Here is a 15,749-nt window from a genome sequence, read left to right as displayed (position 1 = left end):
TCTCTCGCGATCGGCGAGAAGCATTTGGGATCCACCATAAGCGACAACTCAACTCAACCCTAGACATCGATCCATCCTGTCCAAGACGATGACGACGTCGATGTCGTCTCACGGCGATCCCTCGCTCGAGGCAAGCGCAGGCTGCGCCTTCTGCCCGACGGAGCGCGAGCTCACGGACCTGTACCTCCACCGCAAGGTCAACAACGTGGCACTCCCCGGCGACACCGGCACCTTCATCCACGTCGCCGACGTGTACTCCGCCGAGCCGGAGAAGCTGGTGGAGGGACTCCACAAGGCGCCCGGCACCGGCAAAGGCGACGTCCACAAGATGCCGGTCTGGTACTTCTTCTCTCCTGTGCCCTACATCGGAGGCCGCAAGACGAACGCGCGCGGCGAGCCAGGGAGAAAGTCACGCACTATCAAAGGCGCGGCCGGCAAGGGCAAGCACTGGCACTCGGAGAAAGGCGAGAGGCCGGTCAAGGGCGGAAGCGACTACGGCGGCTACGAGCAGTACTTTTCTTACAAGGTCAAGAACCCGTCGGCGGGCAAGGACGAGAGAGGCGGGTGGATCATGTGGGAGTACGGCATCTCGCCGGAGCACGGAGGCGGCGACCTCGTGCTATGCAAGATCTACCCATCCTTTCACGCCGTGGCGTCCGACGAGCCGGTGTCGGATCCCGTCGTTATCCCCAAGAAGAGAAAGGCATCGACCGGCGACCACCCCGGGGATCCTACGGCGACCGCGCGGCCACGGCACTCACTTGACGTCCAACATCCAGTGATTGCGGAGAGCCTTGAGTCCGACTTGACGTGGATGGGTGAAAGTGTTGGCGACCAAGACGCTATGACAGAGTGGTACGGTGCCGCCAATCTCACCGACCATCAATCTACGTATCCAGCTGACCCACCATGCAAGAACGTGGAGCAAGATTTCTGGAGCGAGTACCACAACGACTTTGTGATGCCAGAGGGAGATCTGGCCGTGCCGCCATCTGCTCAGCCAGACCAAGAGGAGGACGACGTCGGGCTCTTGCAGCAGACCGTCACCGGAGACGAGAACTACGACTACGACGGCCAATTGTACGAGGAGGAGCAGCCGCTGCTTGAGGATAGCCAGAACTACAACCATGTGACGAGGGTGGACGAGGATGAAACTGTTTGTCCCCAAGACCTTATGGCATATTTTCAGATGAATTTTCCCCAACTCTTCGTACCAGAAGAGCCTGAGATGATGTATGGCGGCGCCGGTTTCGCCGATCAAGCCGCCCCACTAAGCAACTTCTTCGAGAACGTCGAACAAGATTTCTGGAGCGAGTATCAGAACGACACCATGATGCCAGTGGCCGATCTGGCCATGCCAGCAGCTCAGCCGGAGGACGACGACGCCGCAGGCGAGGTCCCACACCAGAACTTTAACGATGACGGCCAAATGTATGGGAGCTTGGGCGAGCAGCAGCCAGAGCCTGACAAGTCGGCGGCCGGCGAGGCTATCTACGGCTTGCCTTGTCCGGCGTTCTCGACGGAGATGACCCGGAGGTGCAACGACGATCTGATGATGCCGTGTCAGTCACCTTCGTCCATGTCAGTGACGTTGGGCATGTATTAGTTTGTGATACATGTTTCCTACATTGTAATGTCTCTATGTGATGTCGCTATTCCGGATGTATGTAAGGAGGTCACATTGAACAAACAATGAGTGTTGTATGGATCCCGGGCTGATTATTTGTACTATTAGCATGCGCATTGATGCAATCGATCTCATGAAGTTATATTCTGTTTTTTATGACCTTTCTGAAAGAACCGGAAGAGAAACGGGTGAAATTAGAGTATTTATAGTACCAAAAATTATTCTAAAAATGTAAGGAAGATGAAGGCTGTGTTTGGATACAATGTAACTGTACTTTGTACAGAAATTTTTTCTTTGAGCAACTTATATTGCAGAAGAGATCCACTAAACTAGGAGTTTTGGTTTGGGGAGACACTTGTCTTCAGAGTTCAGACATCTTTCACCAAATGGCCTGCATCTCAGAACTGTCTATAATGGACATGCTATATAGTTACTATATGAACTGAAATCCTTCCAGACATTTCATCTTTGGCTTGCCTTGTCCAGCCTTCTCGCTGAGATGATCAGGAGGTGCAGCGACGACCAACCAGATGACACCGTGGCCGTCGTAACATTCATCTATCTCGCACACTTCAGCTTCATCTATGTCACACTTTTTGCGCATGTGGCTTCAGTCTGACCATGTTAGAGATCTGACCTTGTTTGTAACGTTGTGCGGTAATCTGTGAAAGATTAGTGGTTTTAGCATCTATGTTCCGGATGAGAGAATCAGGGCAAATCGGGATAGCCTGCATTCACGACACTGCAAGTCTGTGACTATACTGAACAAAAGAAAATTTATTTTAGCAACTAATGTTCATGTTGCAGAAGATCTGACCATGTTAGAGATCTCAGCTCATTTGTAATAGTGTACAGCAAGAATCTTTGAAAGATTACCCTGCTAACAGGAAACCAGGGTAGTTTCCTGAAGTATATAACTGTAGGAACAGAGGAAAATTTGTCGAAGAAACTAATGTTAATGTATCAATTACTGCAACGTTGATTTGGGAAAACAGAAACTCGTCTTCAAAGTAGCCTGCGTCTCAAAACTAGCTACAGTGAGAACCAACCTGAGGTTGGGTGGTTAGGAGGGTGGTTGTACCCCCAGCCCACCAGAGTTCAAACCCCAGGTTTGACATCTGTGTGTCTCATAAAGGCGGAATATTCTTTCAGTGGGAGGCGACGTTCCCGTCGACAGCGAGGCGCCTGTGGTGACTTCGTCAATTTCAAGATCCAATCCGCCGGCTCGGTCTTCCGGAGGTGCTCATAGGGGTAGGGTGTGCGTGTGTACGTTCATAGGGGTGAGTGTATGCGCGTGTATGTGAGCGTCTGCGTTTGTACTGTGTTTCTCAAAAAAAAAAAAAAAAAAAAAAAAAACTAGCTACAGTGCATGACATTCGGTGACTGAAATGAATTCTTTGCAAACAAAAAATCACCAGGGCCCCTTCCTGCAGCAACGCTTCAATGGCATCCTCGAATATGTCACCTCTCAAATCCAGGATGTAGTTGGTACGAAACCCTTGCAAACATGCCTCAAACACAAACAGAGTTACCCGAAAAGTAGGAACCAGATTCTTGAGAGGGGGAAAAGGAATCGGGGGGCACCCCCCCCCCCCCCCCCCAGCTTATAGAAAATAAAAAAATATGTAAGGCTTATAGTAGATTTTTTTTGCGAAAACTGTTTTTGGTTCTCGAGCTCTGGTGCTCTCGCCAAGTTTAAAAAAAAAACATTTTTATAAGAAGTGGTTGGAGGATATGGATATGGAGAAAGAGATTCAGAGCCAAATTAGGAAGAGGCCCCTGTAGGAAGTACTTCACCAATTTCCTGCCGAGTTATAGAACATAACTTGTGAATGAATACTATATTTTAAAAAAGAGAATTATCATGAACATGACAAGGAGAAAGTAGCCTTACACTTCTTGTATGGGTCTCACAAACGGTGCAACTTTTGCAACACTCTAAAGATTGAAAATCCATGTACAAATGCAATTTGTACCATGTATAAGAAGATCAAAACACGAACTGCAATTGGTGCTAGAAATTTGCTATGCCATTTTGTACAAACAAGCAATGTGGCCCTCGCAAATGCTAGGGCATCATTTTTACTTTAACCAAAAGTGTTACTCCCTCCGATTCATATTATTTGATCTCAAAATGGATATATCTACAACTTAAATATGTCTAGATACATTTATATTAGCATCAATTAATAGGGGGTACTATTTATCTTTGCATTTGTTTTTTCTCATTCAACCTTGCGTTGAAAAGAAATACACTATATTTAGGACAAATAATTATGTCGTTATTTTTGTTAAATATTAACATGTTATTAGGAACTAAGAAAATAGAATAATGAAATATTTTTGGGCCTCAACGGGTGCCAATTAATTGGGGTTTTATGCTAAGATAGTATATCATCTGCCCATATATTATTATATTAGTAAGGGTAGAATCATAACCATGAAATGCGAAGCTCCATGAAATCAAGTACATCAGCATATTAATCTTAAAATGACTCTACAATGGTCCAACAACTATCCAGTAAACTCTTGGCTTCTAGTTGCTTTGGAAACTAATTGCCACACTAAGACCACAATAAGAACCAAGTTTTGTTGTTTTTTCTATCTAGTTTTAGGAGCATGCTATAGGACGTAGCATCCAAGGTATGCATCTGTCGACTGCATTAAGATGGTGATCTCTCGTCTTTCACTCGTGAAAACAAAACTCTTCGGTTTATATGAGCTATGTTCCGGTCTAATAATTAGCTAGGTATGTACTAATCACAGTGGAACAATTATGTCGAAGGTAATTAATATGTTGATCTAGTCATTTTTGAGTTCCTTTTGTCAATGCTAAGCATTAAATTTATACTCTAAAGAAACAAATATAACATTTTATATGAGACTTGGAATCTCATACTTTGTGTGTGATGATCCAGAAAAATTGGTATGTTGAACTTCATCTCTTCAAATATATGGTTTTTTATTAGATCATAATATTTATGTACTCAAATCCTAGTATAATTCCTATGTATATCTAACCAATAAAATAAAGAAGTTCATCAAGTATGGATATGGATGTATCTACACTAATACTACAGTGCTTATATTTCAGCTCGTTGACTTGAGCGACAAGAACGCTGCTGCTAAGCGACTCACATGGCACAGGCGTTGCTAGAAACTCTTGGACGCTAACCTTTCACATCTAGATGGGCGTAGGTCTGTGGAAAAAGTACTAAGATAGCATGGATCTTTTTCACCGTGCCGCTAGGACATGCAAATGAAGGCAAAATAAATTTTCATCATAGGTACTCGGGGTTTCACCCATTGCCATAAAAAGACCGCCACACCACATGAGTGTGCAAGAAAGGCAATATATAAGAAATTACCATGGTAGGGATATGCAGGTTGTCTTGATGATCGTTGATCGCCTAAAAAAAGGATCGCTAGCTTCGCTGCGATAGGTGCACAAGAAGTGCAGACACAATAGAGGTGGCATTGCCATCGTTTTTCTCTAATCCATATGTAAAATATTAGCCCATTTTTATCTATACATCTCAACCTTTTATTTCATGTTGTCTCAAAATGAAAACTGCTAATTGTGGGGTTGATGTTGATATGTAGTGTTATGATATCAACATGACAAAGAAACTTACTAGGACATTTTTTTAATCTTCCATGTTACAAATATTCTGCAGCGACATTGATATGGACGCGGATTTGGTGCACCCAGAAACACTGGTGCCTTTTTTTAAGAAAACAAAATGAAAATCGTACTTTCAATTTTAAAATTTTCAAAATTTTATTTCAGGAATACGTATACATGCTTCATATGTTCATGCAAATTTTTGGTATAAATCTCATTTCGTGGTGTGCTCTAGAAAAATACAAATATTGATTTTATGTATAGGAGTAAAATACATAGTTTTTGGTCAGAAATTTGTCTTTTTATATTTTCCGAACTATAATGTATTTTGAACGGAATTTCTAGCATAAAGTATGGATACATATATCTAGCCATATACTTTTTTAGCCAAATTTTTGAATAGTTGAAAGTACGATTTTGGATTTTTTTTGAAAAAAAGGTCTCTCTTGAAGATGAAGAGGTTATCTGATCGACCAACGCAATAGTATATGTAAATTTTGGAATGAAATAATTCTGATCGATCGACACATCTTACTGTTTTGAAAAAGAATATTAGTGCAGACGTAAATTCTTTCTAAAGAAGTGCACATATCAAATTGGGATAGAATCCTAGAAGATCACGTTTGGTCATGGCTGAGATCAGTAAATGCACCAAATCCCTATCCAGACAGATCGTGTTTTCCATGTCCTTGCTTCCATAAACTGCATGGATGTAACCTAGAATTTCATGTAGAAAACCCAAACCTAGATGGGGCTGATCATGCGTTACACATAAAACGTGACATGACATATAGTCTGTTTCCATCAAATATATACACGTAAAATATTTGAATCATGTCCATTAAAATTACAGATCTACGGTTAGAATAATCCTAATGATGTGGATTAACGTAGTATCTCTATTTTAGACCCTCGTATCTTGCTTTTAGTATATAATAGAAATAGATTCATTTTCGTAATGAATATTCTGGAAATTCAAATCCGTCTGATTGAGTAAAGCACACTGCGGCAAGGTACATGCAGTAGATCCGAAGTACCCTAAGCAGATTTGGTGTTGAGCACGTGCTCCTCTTTTTAATAAAATATTTAAAAATGGTATTTTTGTGTTTCAAAAATTCATCAAATTTATTCTATGAATACATACACATGTTCTAAATACTCGTGCGAACTTTTGGTAGAAATTACATTATATTTTAAGCTACAGGAAAAAAACAAATATGTGGTTGTGTATAGGACCAAATATTCGTCATAAATTTATCTATTTTGTATAGCTAAAAATACAGCGGATTTTTCTCCAAAATTTCTACCATAACTTTGGAATGTTTATATGTATGAGGATATTTAATTTAATTTTTTTTAAATCCAAGAAAATTAATTTTTTAAAATTAGAAGTACTAGTGCTCATGTGCCAAAGGCACTTTTCGAATCTTCATCTCAAAAAATATCATAGCTGCCGCCTCATCATCCCTAAGAAGACACTAAAAACAAGCTGAACGAAGAACCGAAACCTTTTCTCGGGTGAGATGTCGCGGTCAGCCACGCCTCCAAGGCCTCGAGGCCATCCTAGGCGGAGCGGATCCGCAAGATTGCTAGCGAGAGGGATGCAACCCTAGATGTGTTTTAGATGTGCCTCGTGATTGCCTCATGTATCTTCTCCTGCCTTGTAGATGCTGGTCTACTTTCTTCTATGCTTTATTACCTTTTATGCATTATTATACCCATGATATGTCCAAATAGTATACATGCATTTACGGTTTAATATATTGTTCCAATTATTGGTTACAAACTTGTATTGAGTATTTTTCACTAAATCTTATTTATGTTGCTATTTAACTTAACATGGGAAGGCATAATACTCTTCGTTTAATTTTTATATCTATTTTAAAAATCTTCCAGGCACAAAAAAATCAACGGAAAACATGAAAAAGAAATTAACCTAGGGTGAAGAGTATGGGGGAGGGGGGTGGTACGCACCCAAGAGAAGTTACATGGAACGAACGAGGGGCTCCGACACACTAGAGACCCGGTGGTGTAAGGATGCCCCGGGTCCCTTTTTTGGCCACCACCTCTCCCCTTTCCCCAAGGACATTATCCTGTGAAACGACAAACTTACGATGCTATCTAGCAATTCGTAATATTTTTTCCAGCATAGTGTAAGAAATGACTGTAAGAGAGAATCGACTTGAGTACACTATTGCGAAAAGTTGTAGTGGACCTCGACGGAAAAGCATTCGACTCCGCCCAAGATCAGTAAAGTAGGGAGTCGATTGCATAAACCATAGTCCATGGTTCTCCCAAAACAAAACAACATGGCCTGGTTTAGTCTTGGACTCGGCAGGGGCGCCCATGGAGCTTCTTCCCTAAAACAAAGCTTTTGGAGTGTGTGAGTCTGAGTTGTTAGTTTGTTCTGAAAGATGACGTTTGCAGGGGTACATTTGCGCTAAAAAGGTAGAGAGAATAGGGGTAGTAAGGTTGTGAACTTCCCTTGAACTGAATCTGCTTGTGTCATCGGTTTCATTTTCAGTGAAATCGATAGCCTGGGCTCCTTAATCAAAAGAAATGTGCTTAATTGGACGGTGTCATTTTGTTTTACATGGCCTAATTAGGTATGCCGATACGTCATGCGTACAACTGTACACGTACATCATGAGAATATACGCGCAAATGCTCCAAGCAAACACATTGCTAGCTACGGTTCAAACAACCGTTCAAGACGAATGTTGGCACCGGTCGAGACGACAGGAGCGGACCGACCGATCCGGCTCGAGCGGCGCGCGCGGCAGTGAGCGAGCGATGCGTCAGCGTCCACGTCACCCAAACGAGTACATTTTTTTACACTTTGACCCTCCGCCGCCCGTCTTCCCCAAGCTTCTTCACACTGGAGCCGGTCACGTGCGCGGCCGTCCTCGCCGAACCGGAACGAGAACAACACGGGCTTAAATACCAGTCCCGGCGCCCCTCGCCGCACCGCTCGCCTGCCCAAACAAACAAATCACCACCACAACACACAGTAGCTAGCACGAGGGCGGTAGAAACATGGAGGCTGAGAGCGGGGCGGCGGAGGCGGCGATCAGGCACCGGACGGTGGAGGCGAACGGCATCTCGGTGCACGTGGCGGAGGCCGGGCCGGAGGACGGCAAGGCGGTGCTGTTCCTGCACGGGTTCCCGGAGCTGTGGTACTCGTGGCGCCACCAGATGGCGCACCTGGCGGCGCGGGGCTTCCGCTGCGTCGCGCCCGACCTCCGCGGCTACGGCGGCACCGACGCGCCGCCCGACGTCGGAGCCTACTCCGCCTTCCACGTCGTCGGCGACGCTGTCGCGCTCCTCGACGCCCTCGGCATCACCAAGGTATGTAGTACTCCTAGTAAACGAAGATTCTTAAGCAGATTCGTTAGAGATTTAGAGTAGAGCACTCGGTCGTGCTCGTGCACCATGGCCGCCATGGCAGTTAGTTTACTCACTCCATCCACGCTGAACCCCGTTCGGTGCGGGTCACGGTCTCACCGCTCTCCATCGATGGTCGACTGGTCGACGTCGCCCCTCTCTTCTTCCCGTCACCGCTCCGCAATCTGACTTTCACGGGCGCAAACGAAAAATAGAAAGTTTTTATGGTAGTACTGTAATAATAATGCTTTATTGTTTTCTCCTTTTCCAATTAATTCGGTGGAAAAAGGAGCTGTTGCTCTACAGTGCTAGCGTCCAAAACGGAGACTCCACACACACCTGTGAACCATGATAGCGCGTGCTCTGCTTTCTCTGTTCTACTGTATCATGCCACTACGCTGCTCCTCCATCTGCTTGCATCGATCGAGCACGCAAATAAATCGGCATCGATCTCACCATGTGATCAAGTATGCGGTAGCATGGCGTGTGCATGCCAGTGCTATTCATGTCCCACGCAGATTTATCCGGTCTCGCCATGTTAGGGTTCTGATTGTCGGCCAGGCACGCAAAAATGCATGATCTGATGTATCATCTGAGTAGGAGTTTTGTCTCTTAGTTATTATGTAGTGGTCCAAAGATAGGCAACTGCCTTTTGGGGCCCGAGCTCAAGTGAGCAGGTGTGTTCTCAGGAAATCAAAATACAGTACTGTAGTATTTAAGTTTTTCTAAAACTCTTGACTTTTTTTTTGTTCAAAAGCTATCGGGCGAACGTGGGAAAAATAAGAATCTCAATGAGTATCCAAACGCGGCGACATCTGAAACCATCCGATCTTGAAACTAATGGCTGGATGGCAACTTCCGATTTTTTCTAAAAAAATGCAAAGTCATGGTTCTCAAAGGCTTGTGAGGGTGAGCTCCGGCGCACCCAATTGTGTTCCCTTTTCTGTAACATGAAAATCCCAAAACCGAGGCTCTAAATGACCCGATTTAAACTCGACGTTGGTCATTTTTCATATGTCTTTGTGTAGATCACATATGGAAACTTATTTTGAACAAAAAAAAGTCTTGCATACTAGGCATCTATATATTCTCGCCTTATTCAGATTTTCTTTCATTTGTTTTTTTGAAGCGTAACAATTATGTTTTCATTTTCTTATAGGGGCTCGCGGTAACCCGATCGAGCTCCATTTGAAGTTCTTGTCCACAGACAACTTTGGATATCACACAATAGGACCCTCAACTTGTTCAACCCCTAGGGTTAGCCCCCCTCTTTCGATCTTGTGAAGTGAAACTATGTTCCGATGGACAACTCGTATTGTAGTACACTCAACAAACAAGTAGTACTAGTAATTTTTTTTTTCGGCAAGCACGATCAGCCATTTACAAAACTTGATGATACGAAACATGCATGTATTAAAAAGGTAGTACTAGTATTTCTCATGTATCTTTTTTATGTTGCCTTATTTGCGAAATGGACTTACACATAGTTGTTCATACACCCTGGACCAAAAATGGAGAGTCATCCAGAACAACACATATTTGTTTGCATAGAGCACACAAAGAAGTAACAAATTGGCATCTCCTCATGTGAAAATGTGATACTCCCTCCATTTTTTATTTGTTTGCGTTCTGGGATTTTTGAAAGTCAAACATTATCGAGTTTGACCAAAAATATAGAGAGAAATATCAACAACTGTAATAATGTATATATTATGAAAATATAGATTATGGATATTTTACTACTATATCTTTTACATTGTGAATGTTAACATTTTTCACAAATATTTAATCAAACTATACAAACTTTGACTTTGACTAAACCCTGCACGTGAACTAATTGTGAACCAAGGGAGTACATAACCAGTTGTGCGATCTTCGTCCCTGCTATTCTGATAACTGGCCAGACAAAATACATACTTGCTGATCTGGCATATCATCATTCGCTCGGCAGAAAGGCACATTTAGTTGTTCCCTGGACCTGTGGCCCCTCAATTGAATAATCTGGTCCATTTATCTGCCTTAAACGTTTTGGCTGCGTATTCAAGAGAGAAAAGATACAAGGAAAAACAAAAAGAACCACCGTGTCTATTAGTAATGAAGTTTGTCGATTCTGTGTTGCATGTACTCACATTTAATCAATTAATCTTCCATGCTAATTAGAATTCCCATGTGCAATTCGTGTAGGTCTTATGGTTGAAGTCTAATTTTCAAGTCTATTGGCTCTTTTTGTATTAGAAAATATATTACCATTCTTGAAGCTTGAACCAACCATTGCTTGGTCCGGTGTATACAATACATATGACTCATACAGTAGAAGATTTTCTTTTCACCGCTTCGGACAAAAATTATGTGGACAAGAACGTTACATATCGCATTTCGTGAAGAGAAAAAAATATATGATCTTAAGTCATGTAGTTTAGGCAATATAGTTGAACGGGTGAATCTGACAGTCATGTGTGCGGTAAACTTGAAAGCGTGGTGTTTCTGCAAGTACCCTTTGTCTTTCGGTTTCAGTGGAGGGCCTGCTAGTGGTTGATCTGTCATGTGATGGAAATGATGCCGCGTTATTCTGTAGACTGTACTTGTCCAGTAGCGTCCAAAATGGAGAGTCAACAACACCTCTGAATCATGGTACTAGCCGAGCGTGGACGGTACTAGCTGATTGTGGACAAATGGAGACCTGCTACATGTGGCCATTAAAAGAATCATATTTACACGATCGGTAAAAATTTGAAAGTTTGGATGTTAACAATGGTGTATCCAATAAGCATGCAAAATCTCAATATGATTTTCTTGAAGCCCATTTAAAAAATCATATTTACCTTGAAGCCGATTTATTTTTTAAAAAAAAATGCTTGCTGGTATTTTGTTTATCTCTCGTTTTCAGTGGAGGGGCTGCTATTGCTGCGATTGACATATCTGTCACGGGACGAATAGATGCCTTGGTGTTCTGTTCTTCTCGACAGCAGCCCACTATCGTCCAAAACCAAGAGTCAACACCTGTGTACCGCCGAGATTTTGATAGGACACTCCTTCTTTCTCTGTTCGTATAAAAAGTAGCAGATCAACAAAATATTTCTGCTGAGGTTTTCCTCAGTTTCTTCTGCAAAAAGTGCTATTTACACATGATCACCGGTGCTTTTGCTTTTTTAGAAATTTGGGAAACACTATTTGTTTGTATCAAAAAATACAAAAAACAAATACACAAAACACATATTTTACTCCCTTTGGCTCATAATGCATGTCGCTAAACCCTAAAACGAGTGAATAGACACACTAAAATATTTCTAGATACATATAATTTGAGGACAAGTATTATGGATAGGAGGGAGTACTTATGTAACCAGTTTCGTAAAAATAGATGTTGTATTTTGAGCTACACAAAAGAAAATCCATGGATAAAAACAATAGTTTTATATTCCTTTATATGTCATAAACTAATATTTTTATATGGCACATAGTAGAACTTTTTCTTACCAAAATTTTGCATAAGTATACATAACATATGTGCCGCAAAACGCCAAATGCCTTGCGCATGTGGAACTAGCATGTGGGCTCATCAAAGAGAGAATGGCAAATGTACAATTATAGCGAGGAAATGCTAACCTAAACATGGGTTCCGGTGTAGAACTCGCGAGGTTTTTGAATATTCTTGAAAAAAAAACTCACAAATGTATTGTGTTTGAAATTACTCATGTGGAACGTCTTATATTAGTGAACCGAGGGAGTATTTTTTTTCCGAATAATATGAGTACTTGCTAAGTTCCAGAAAGAATGAGAATAATGCCGTTTAACTTGGGCTCTAGCATTCTCGATTTTTCTCATTTCCACCTAGTTCAGTTTCGCAGGTCTGGCGTATACCTAGTAACCCAATTTCGATCAACTTGTATTGTACTGTAGTGGATCTGAATTCTGAGATGAATCGATCCATGCCACATACCACGTACGGCGTGATGATCGCAGAATCGGTGATCCAAACTACTTATCTCGGTAGGTTGATTAGGTTTGGACATTGATCCTACAGTAGATTAGATCTCCGCGTAACACGGCGCGCGGCCCGCTCGGATGGATGATATGATGGGCCATATTGGCCGATCGATCGATGCATGATGGCTAGCTCTGACCGGCCACGGCAGCATTACTAGATTATTATGGTTACGCACTGAAAATTTACCATGGCTGATATTCACCGCATAGAAACACATCTTCCGATGGAGCGCTGTTTTTATTTTAATTCATTTCGTGCCCTCAAAATTCCGTTTGTTGGCACCAAGTTTATTTCTCTATCATCCCTTAGAGATGTTCCTAGCGGTCAATATTAAGCATGGTTAGTTTGACTTTTTACGATGGAAGCAGGTGTTTGTGGTGGGTCACGACTGGGGCGCGATCATCGCGTGGTACCTGTGCCTGTTCCGGCCGGACCGCGTGACGGCGCTGGTGAACACCAGCGTGGCCTTCATGCGCAGCGTCTTCATCCGCACCGGCCCCAACGCCGTCAAGACCACCGACCACTTTAACCGCGCCTACGGCCCGACCTACTACATCTGCCGCTTCCAGGTACCCACGAACCTCATCCTCTGCTCTTGCTCATACTCTCTCTAGTCTCTACTCTTCTTGCCGATTAATTCACCGTGCCAATGCCATTGCTGGCCAATGCAAACACCAGAGGATCGTAATTTGCTTAAAATGTAGTACTTGAGTAGTAGTACTAGTTGGGTACGTCGAGGACTACACTGAAACTGCATAAATTTCGTACCACAGAACTCATCACGCAGACAATTTTATTGCTCTAACTTTCAACGGGGAAGAAGGCAACGCACAAGCAGCAGCACGTTCAAAAAGATTTGTGCTACTCAGTCGAAACACTTTGCTGTTCCGTTCCTACTAGCAGTGATTATTCATTATGCGATGCGTGCACGAGTGCGCACGCCGCCGGCAGAACATGGTCACTGGATGGAGCAGCACGACTCAGGGCCCTCCTCGTCGTTGTGACGCGCCGGCACGCTGTAGGACAGGTGCCCGCGTGGTGGCGGCGGTGGCGTCCAGTGGCTTCTGGCGTACGGGTAGCTCTGTTGCGGGGCGCCGTAGGGATGCGGCATCACCCGGCCGCCGTACGTCGGGGCGAACTGCGGCGTCGCCCAGTGGTTCGTCATCCAGCCGCCGGCGTCGACGGGCTCCGGCGCGCCGCCGTCGCTGACGATGCTGACGGGCCTCCTCAGCTTGTACTGGATGAGCCTCCTGAGCATGTCCGCGTCCGCTGCGGCCGGCCCGGTGATCACCACCAGCCCCGTCTGCGGCGACACGGAAACCTTATCCACCCCTGCATGACCACTCACGCACGTGAGATGCTCAGATCGATTCATTCATCAACTTGCCTTGCGAGAGCATGGATCGCACAAGCACGCACGAAACGAGGTAGCTTTGGATGGCCTTCCGGACCTTCTTGGCGCGGTCGGTGCTGTGCACGTCCATCTCCAGGATCACACGCGCCGCCATGGCTTCAACAAAATCAACCAACTTGTACGTAGCACTACCAGTTTTCCCAGGTGTAGCTGAATTGCTCGGTTTGGTTTTATAGAGCGCAGGAGGAGGAGCCAATCAAGCCGACATGGCTGGGCAAGAAAGAAATGCGCGTATCGCCGCATAATTGCTTGCTCTGATTCTGCGCAAGCACCGCGCGCACGGCACGCGCCCGCGGCCGGCGTGCTCTCTTTATACATATCTCTTCCCCCTTGATTTTCTCCCCTCCGGCGTGCATGCCATACATAAATCAGTCCCGCGATTCTCTTCGTGCGTGTGGGAATATCCAGATGAACATGCCATGCATGCAGCAGTAGACGGATCTCTTGCTTTTAATCTTGGGATGCAGCAGTAGCATGTCTAGAATGTGTTCGGATTTATTTCTGACGCGCGTGAATATTGCAGGAGCCCGGGGTGGCCGAGAAGGAGTTCGCGCCGGCGTACGCCAGGCATATCATGACCCGGGTCCTCTGCAACCGCTTCAGCGAGCGCAAGGCCGACAGCGAGGTGCAGCCCGAAGCAGAGCCGCTCCCGGCCTGGATCACCGAGGCCGACATCGAGTACTTCACAGCCGCCTTCGAGAAGACCGGCTTCACCGGCGCAATCAACTACTACCGCAACATGGACAGGTACATTTCTGAATTATAATTCAAGTGCATGACATTCAGGTGAGCGACCGGTCACTGATCATGGTGTCTGGGTGCAGGAACTGGGAGCTGGCGGCACCGTGGGCGGACGCCAAGGTGACCGTGCCCACCAAGTTCATCGTGGGGGACGGGGACCTGACCTACAACTACGCCGGGATCCAGGACTACATACACAAGGGCGGGTTCAAGAACGACGTGCCCATGCTGGAGGAGGTGGTCGTCATCCCGGGCGCCGGCCACTTCATCCAGCAGGAGAAGGCGCAGGAGGTCAGCGAGCACATCCACAGCTTCATCGCCAAGTTCTGAGGCCCGATCCGTCACCTAGCTGCTCAACCGTCGATTCCATTTTACCATTGTACTGCACGAATGCGTCGCACTTTCAGTTCACTAGCTAGTCCATTTCCTTTTCAGATAGTTGCTGTGTGGGCTGCCAATTACTTTTCAGTTGACTGTCCTTCTCGATCGAGCTGTGTAATCGTGGATGTTCATGTGCAGTGCTACATCTGAACTAAACATGAAAGGATGTGCTTGTTTGGTAAACATGAAAATGCACCAACAGGCAACATGTGTGAAGGTTCTGATTTGGATCATTGCCAGAATGAACGCTCTTCCTTTCCCAACTACGTATGCCGTAATGGTGGAATTATTAGGAGATAATAACAGAAAAAAGAAAGCAAATCCAGCACTTACAGCCTGTTTGGTTCAGGGGAGTTGGGACGGAGAATGGGAGTTTGAAGGGCTGAGGCTATTCCCCCAAAGCATCCCCCAATCCGCGTTTTCGGGGGACGTGTTTTGTTCGTGTCGCGTTTGGGGACGTCGCTCTCCATCCGCGTCCCCCAAACGCCGGCCCCAATCAGAAATTCAAATTGTTGCATTCAAAAGAGATCGTTCCCGCCGAATCGTCGCGATCAGAGTAGCGGCGATCAAATATAGCATATGAATAAAA

The 15,749-nt window shown here is 44.8% G+C and overlaps 1 protein-coding gene across 1 annotated transcript; it reads left to right on the top strand.

Annotated features, from left to right (window-relative positions):
* Positions 1 to 8,288: 8,288 nt before the first annotated feature.
* LOC124680738 (epoxide hydrolase A-like) lies at positions 8,289 to 15,423 on the top strand. Its single transcript, XM_047215789.1, has 4 exons — positions 8,289 to 8,600; positions 12,993 to 13,193; positions 14,562 to 14,785; positions 14,863 to 15,423. The coding sequence occupies exons 1-4, from the start codon at positions 8,289 to 8,291 to the stop codon at positions 15,107 to 15,109; spliced, it is 984 nt and encodes a 327-aa protein (XP_047071745.1). The 3' UTR covers positions 15,110 to 15,423.
* The last annotated feature ends 326 nt before the right edge of the window (positions 15,424 to 15,749 follow it).

Source organism: Lolium rigidum, unplaced genomic scaffold (genome assembly GCF_022539505.1).
Source record: "Lolium rigidum isolate FL_2022 unplaced genomic scaffold, APGP_CSIRO_Lrig_0.1 contig_27164_1, whole genome shotgun sequence".
NCBI classification, from domain to species: domain Eukaryota; kingdom Viridiplantae; phylum Streptophyta; class Magnoliopsida; order Poales; family Poaceae; genus Lolium; species Lolium rigidum.
The sequence above is the reverse complement of the archived record's forward strand: the minus strand, read 5'-3'. Positions and strand labels throughout refer to the sequence as shown.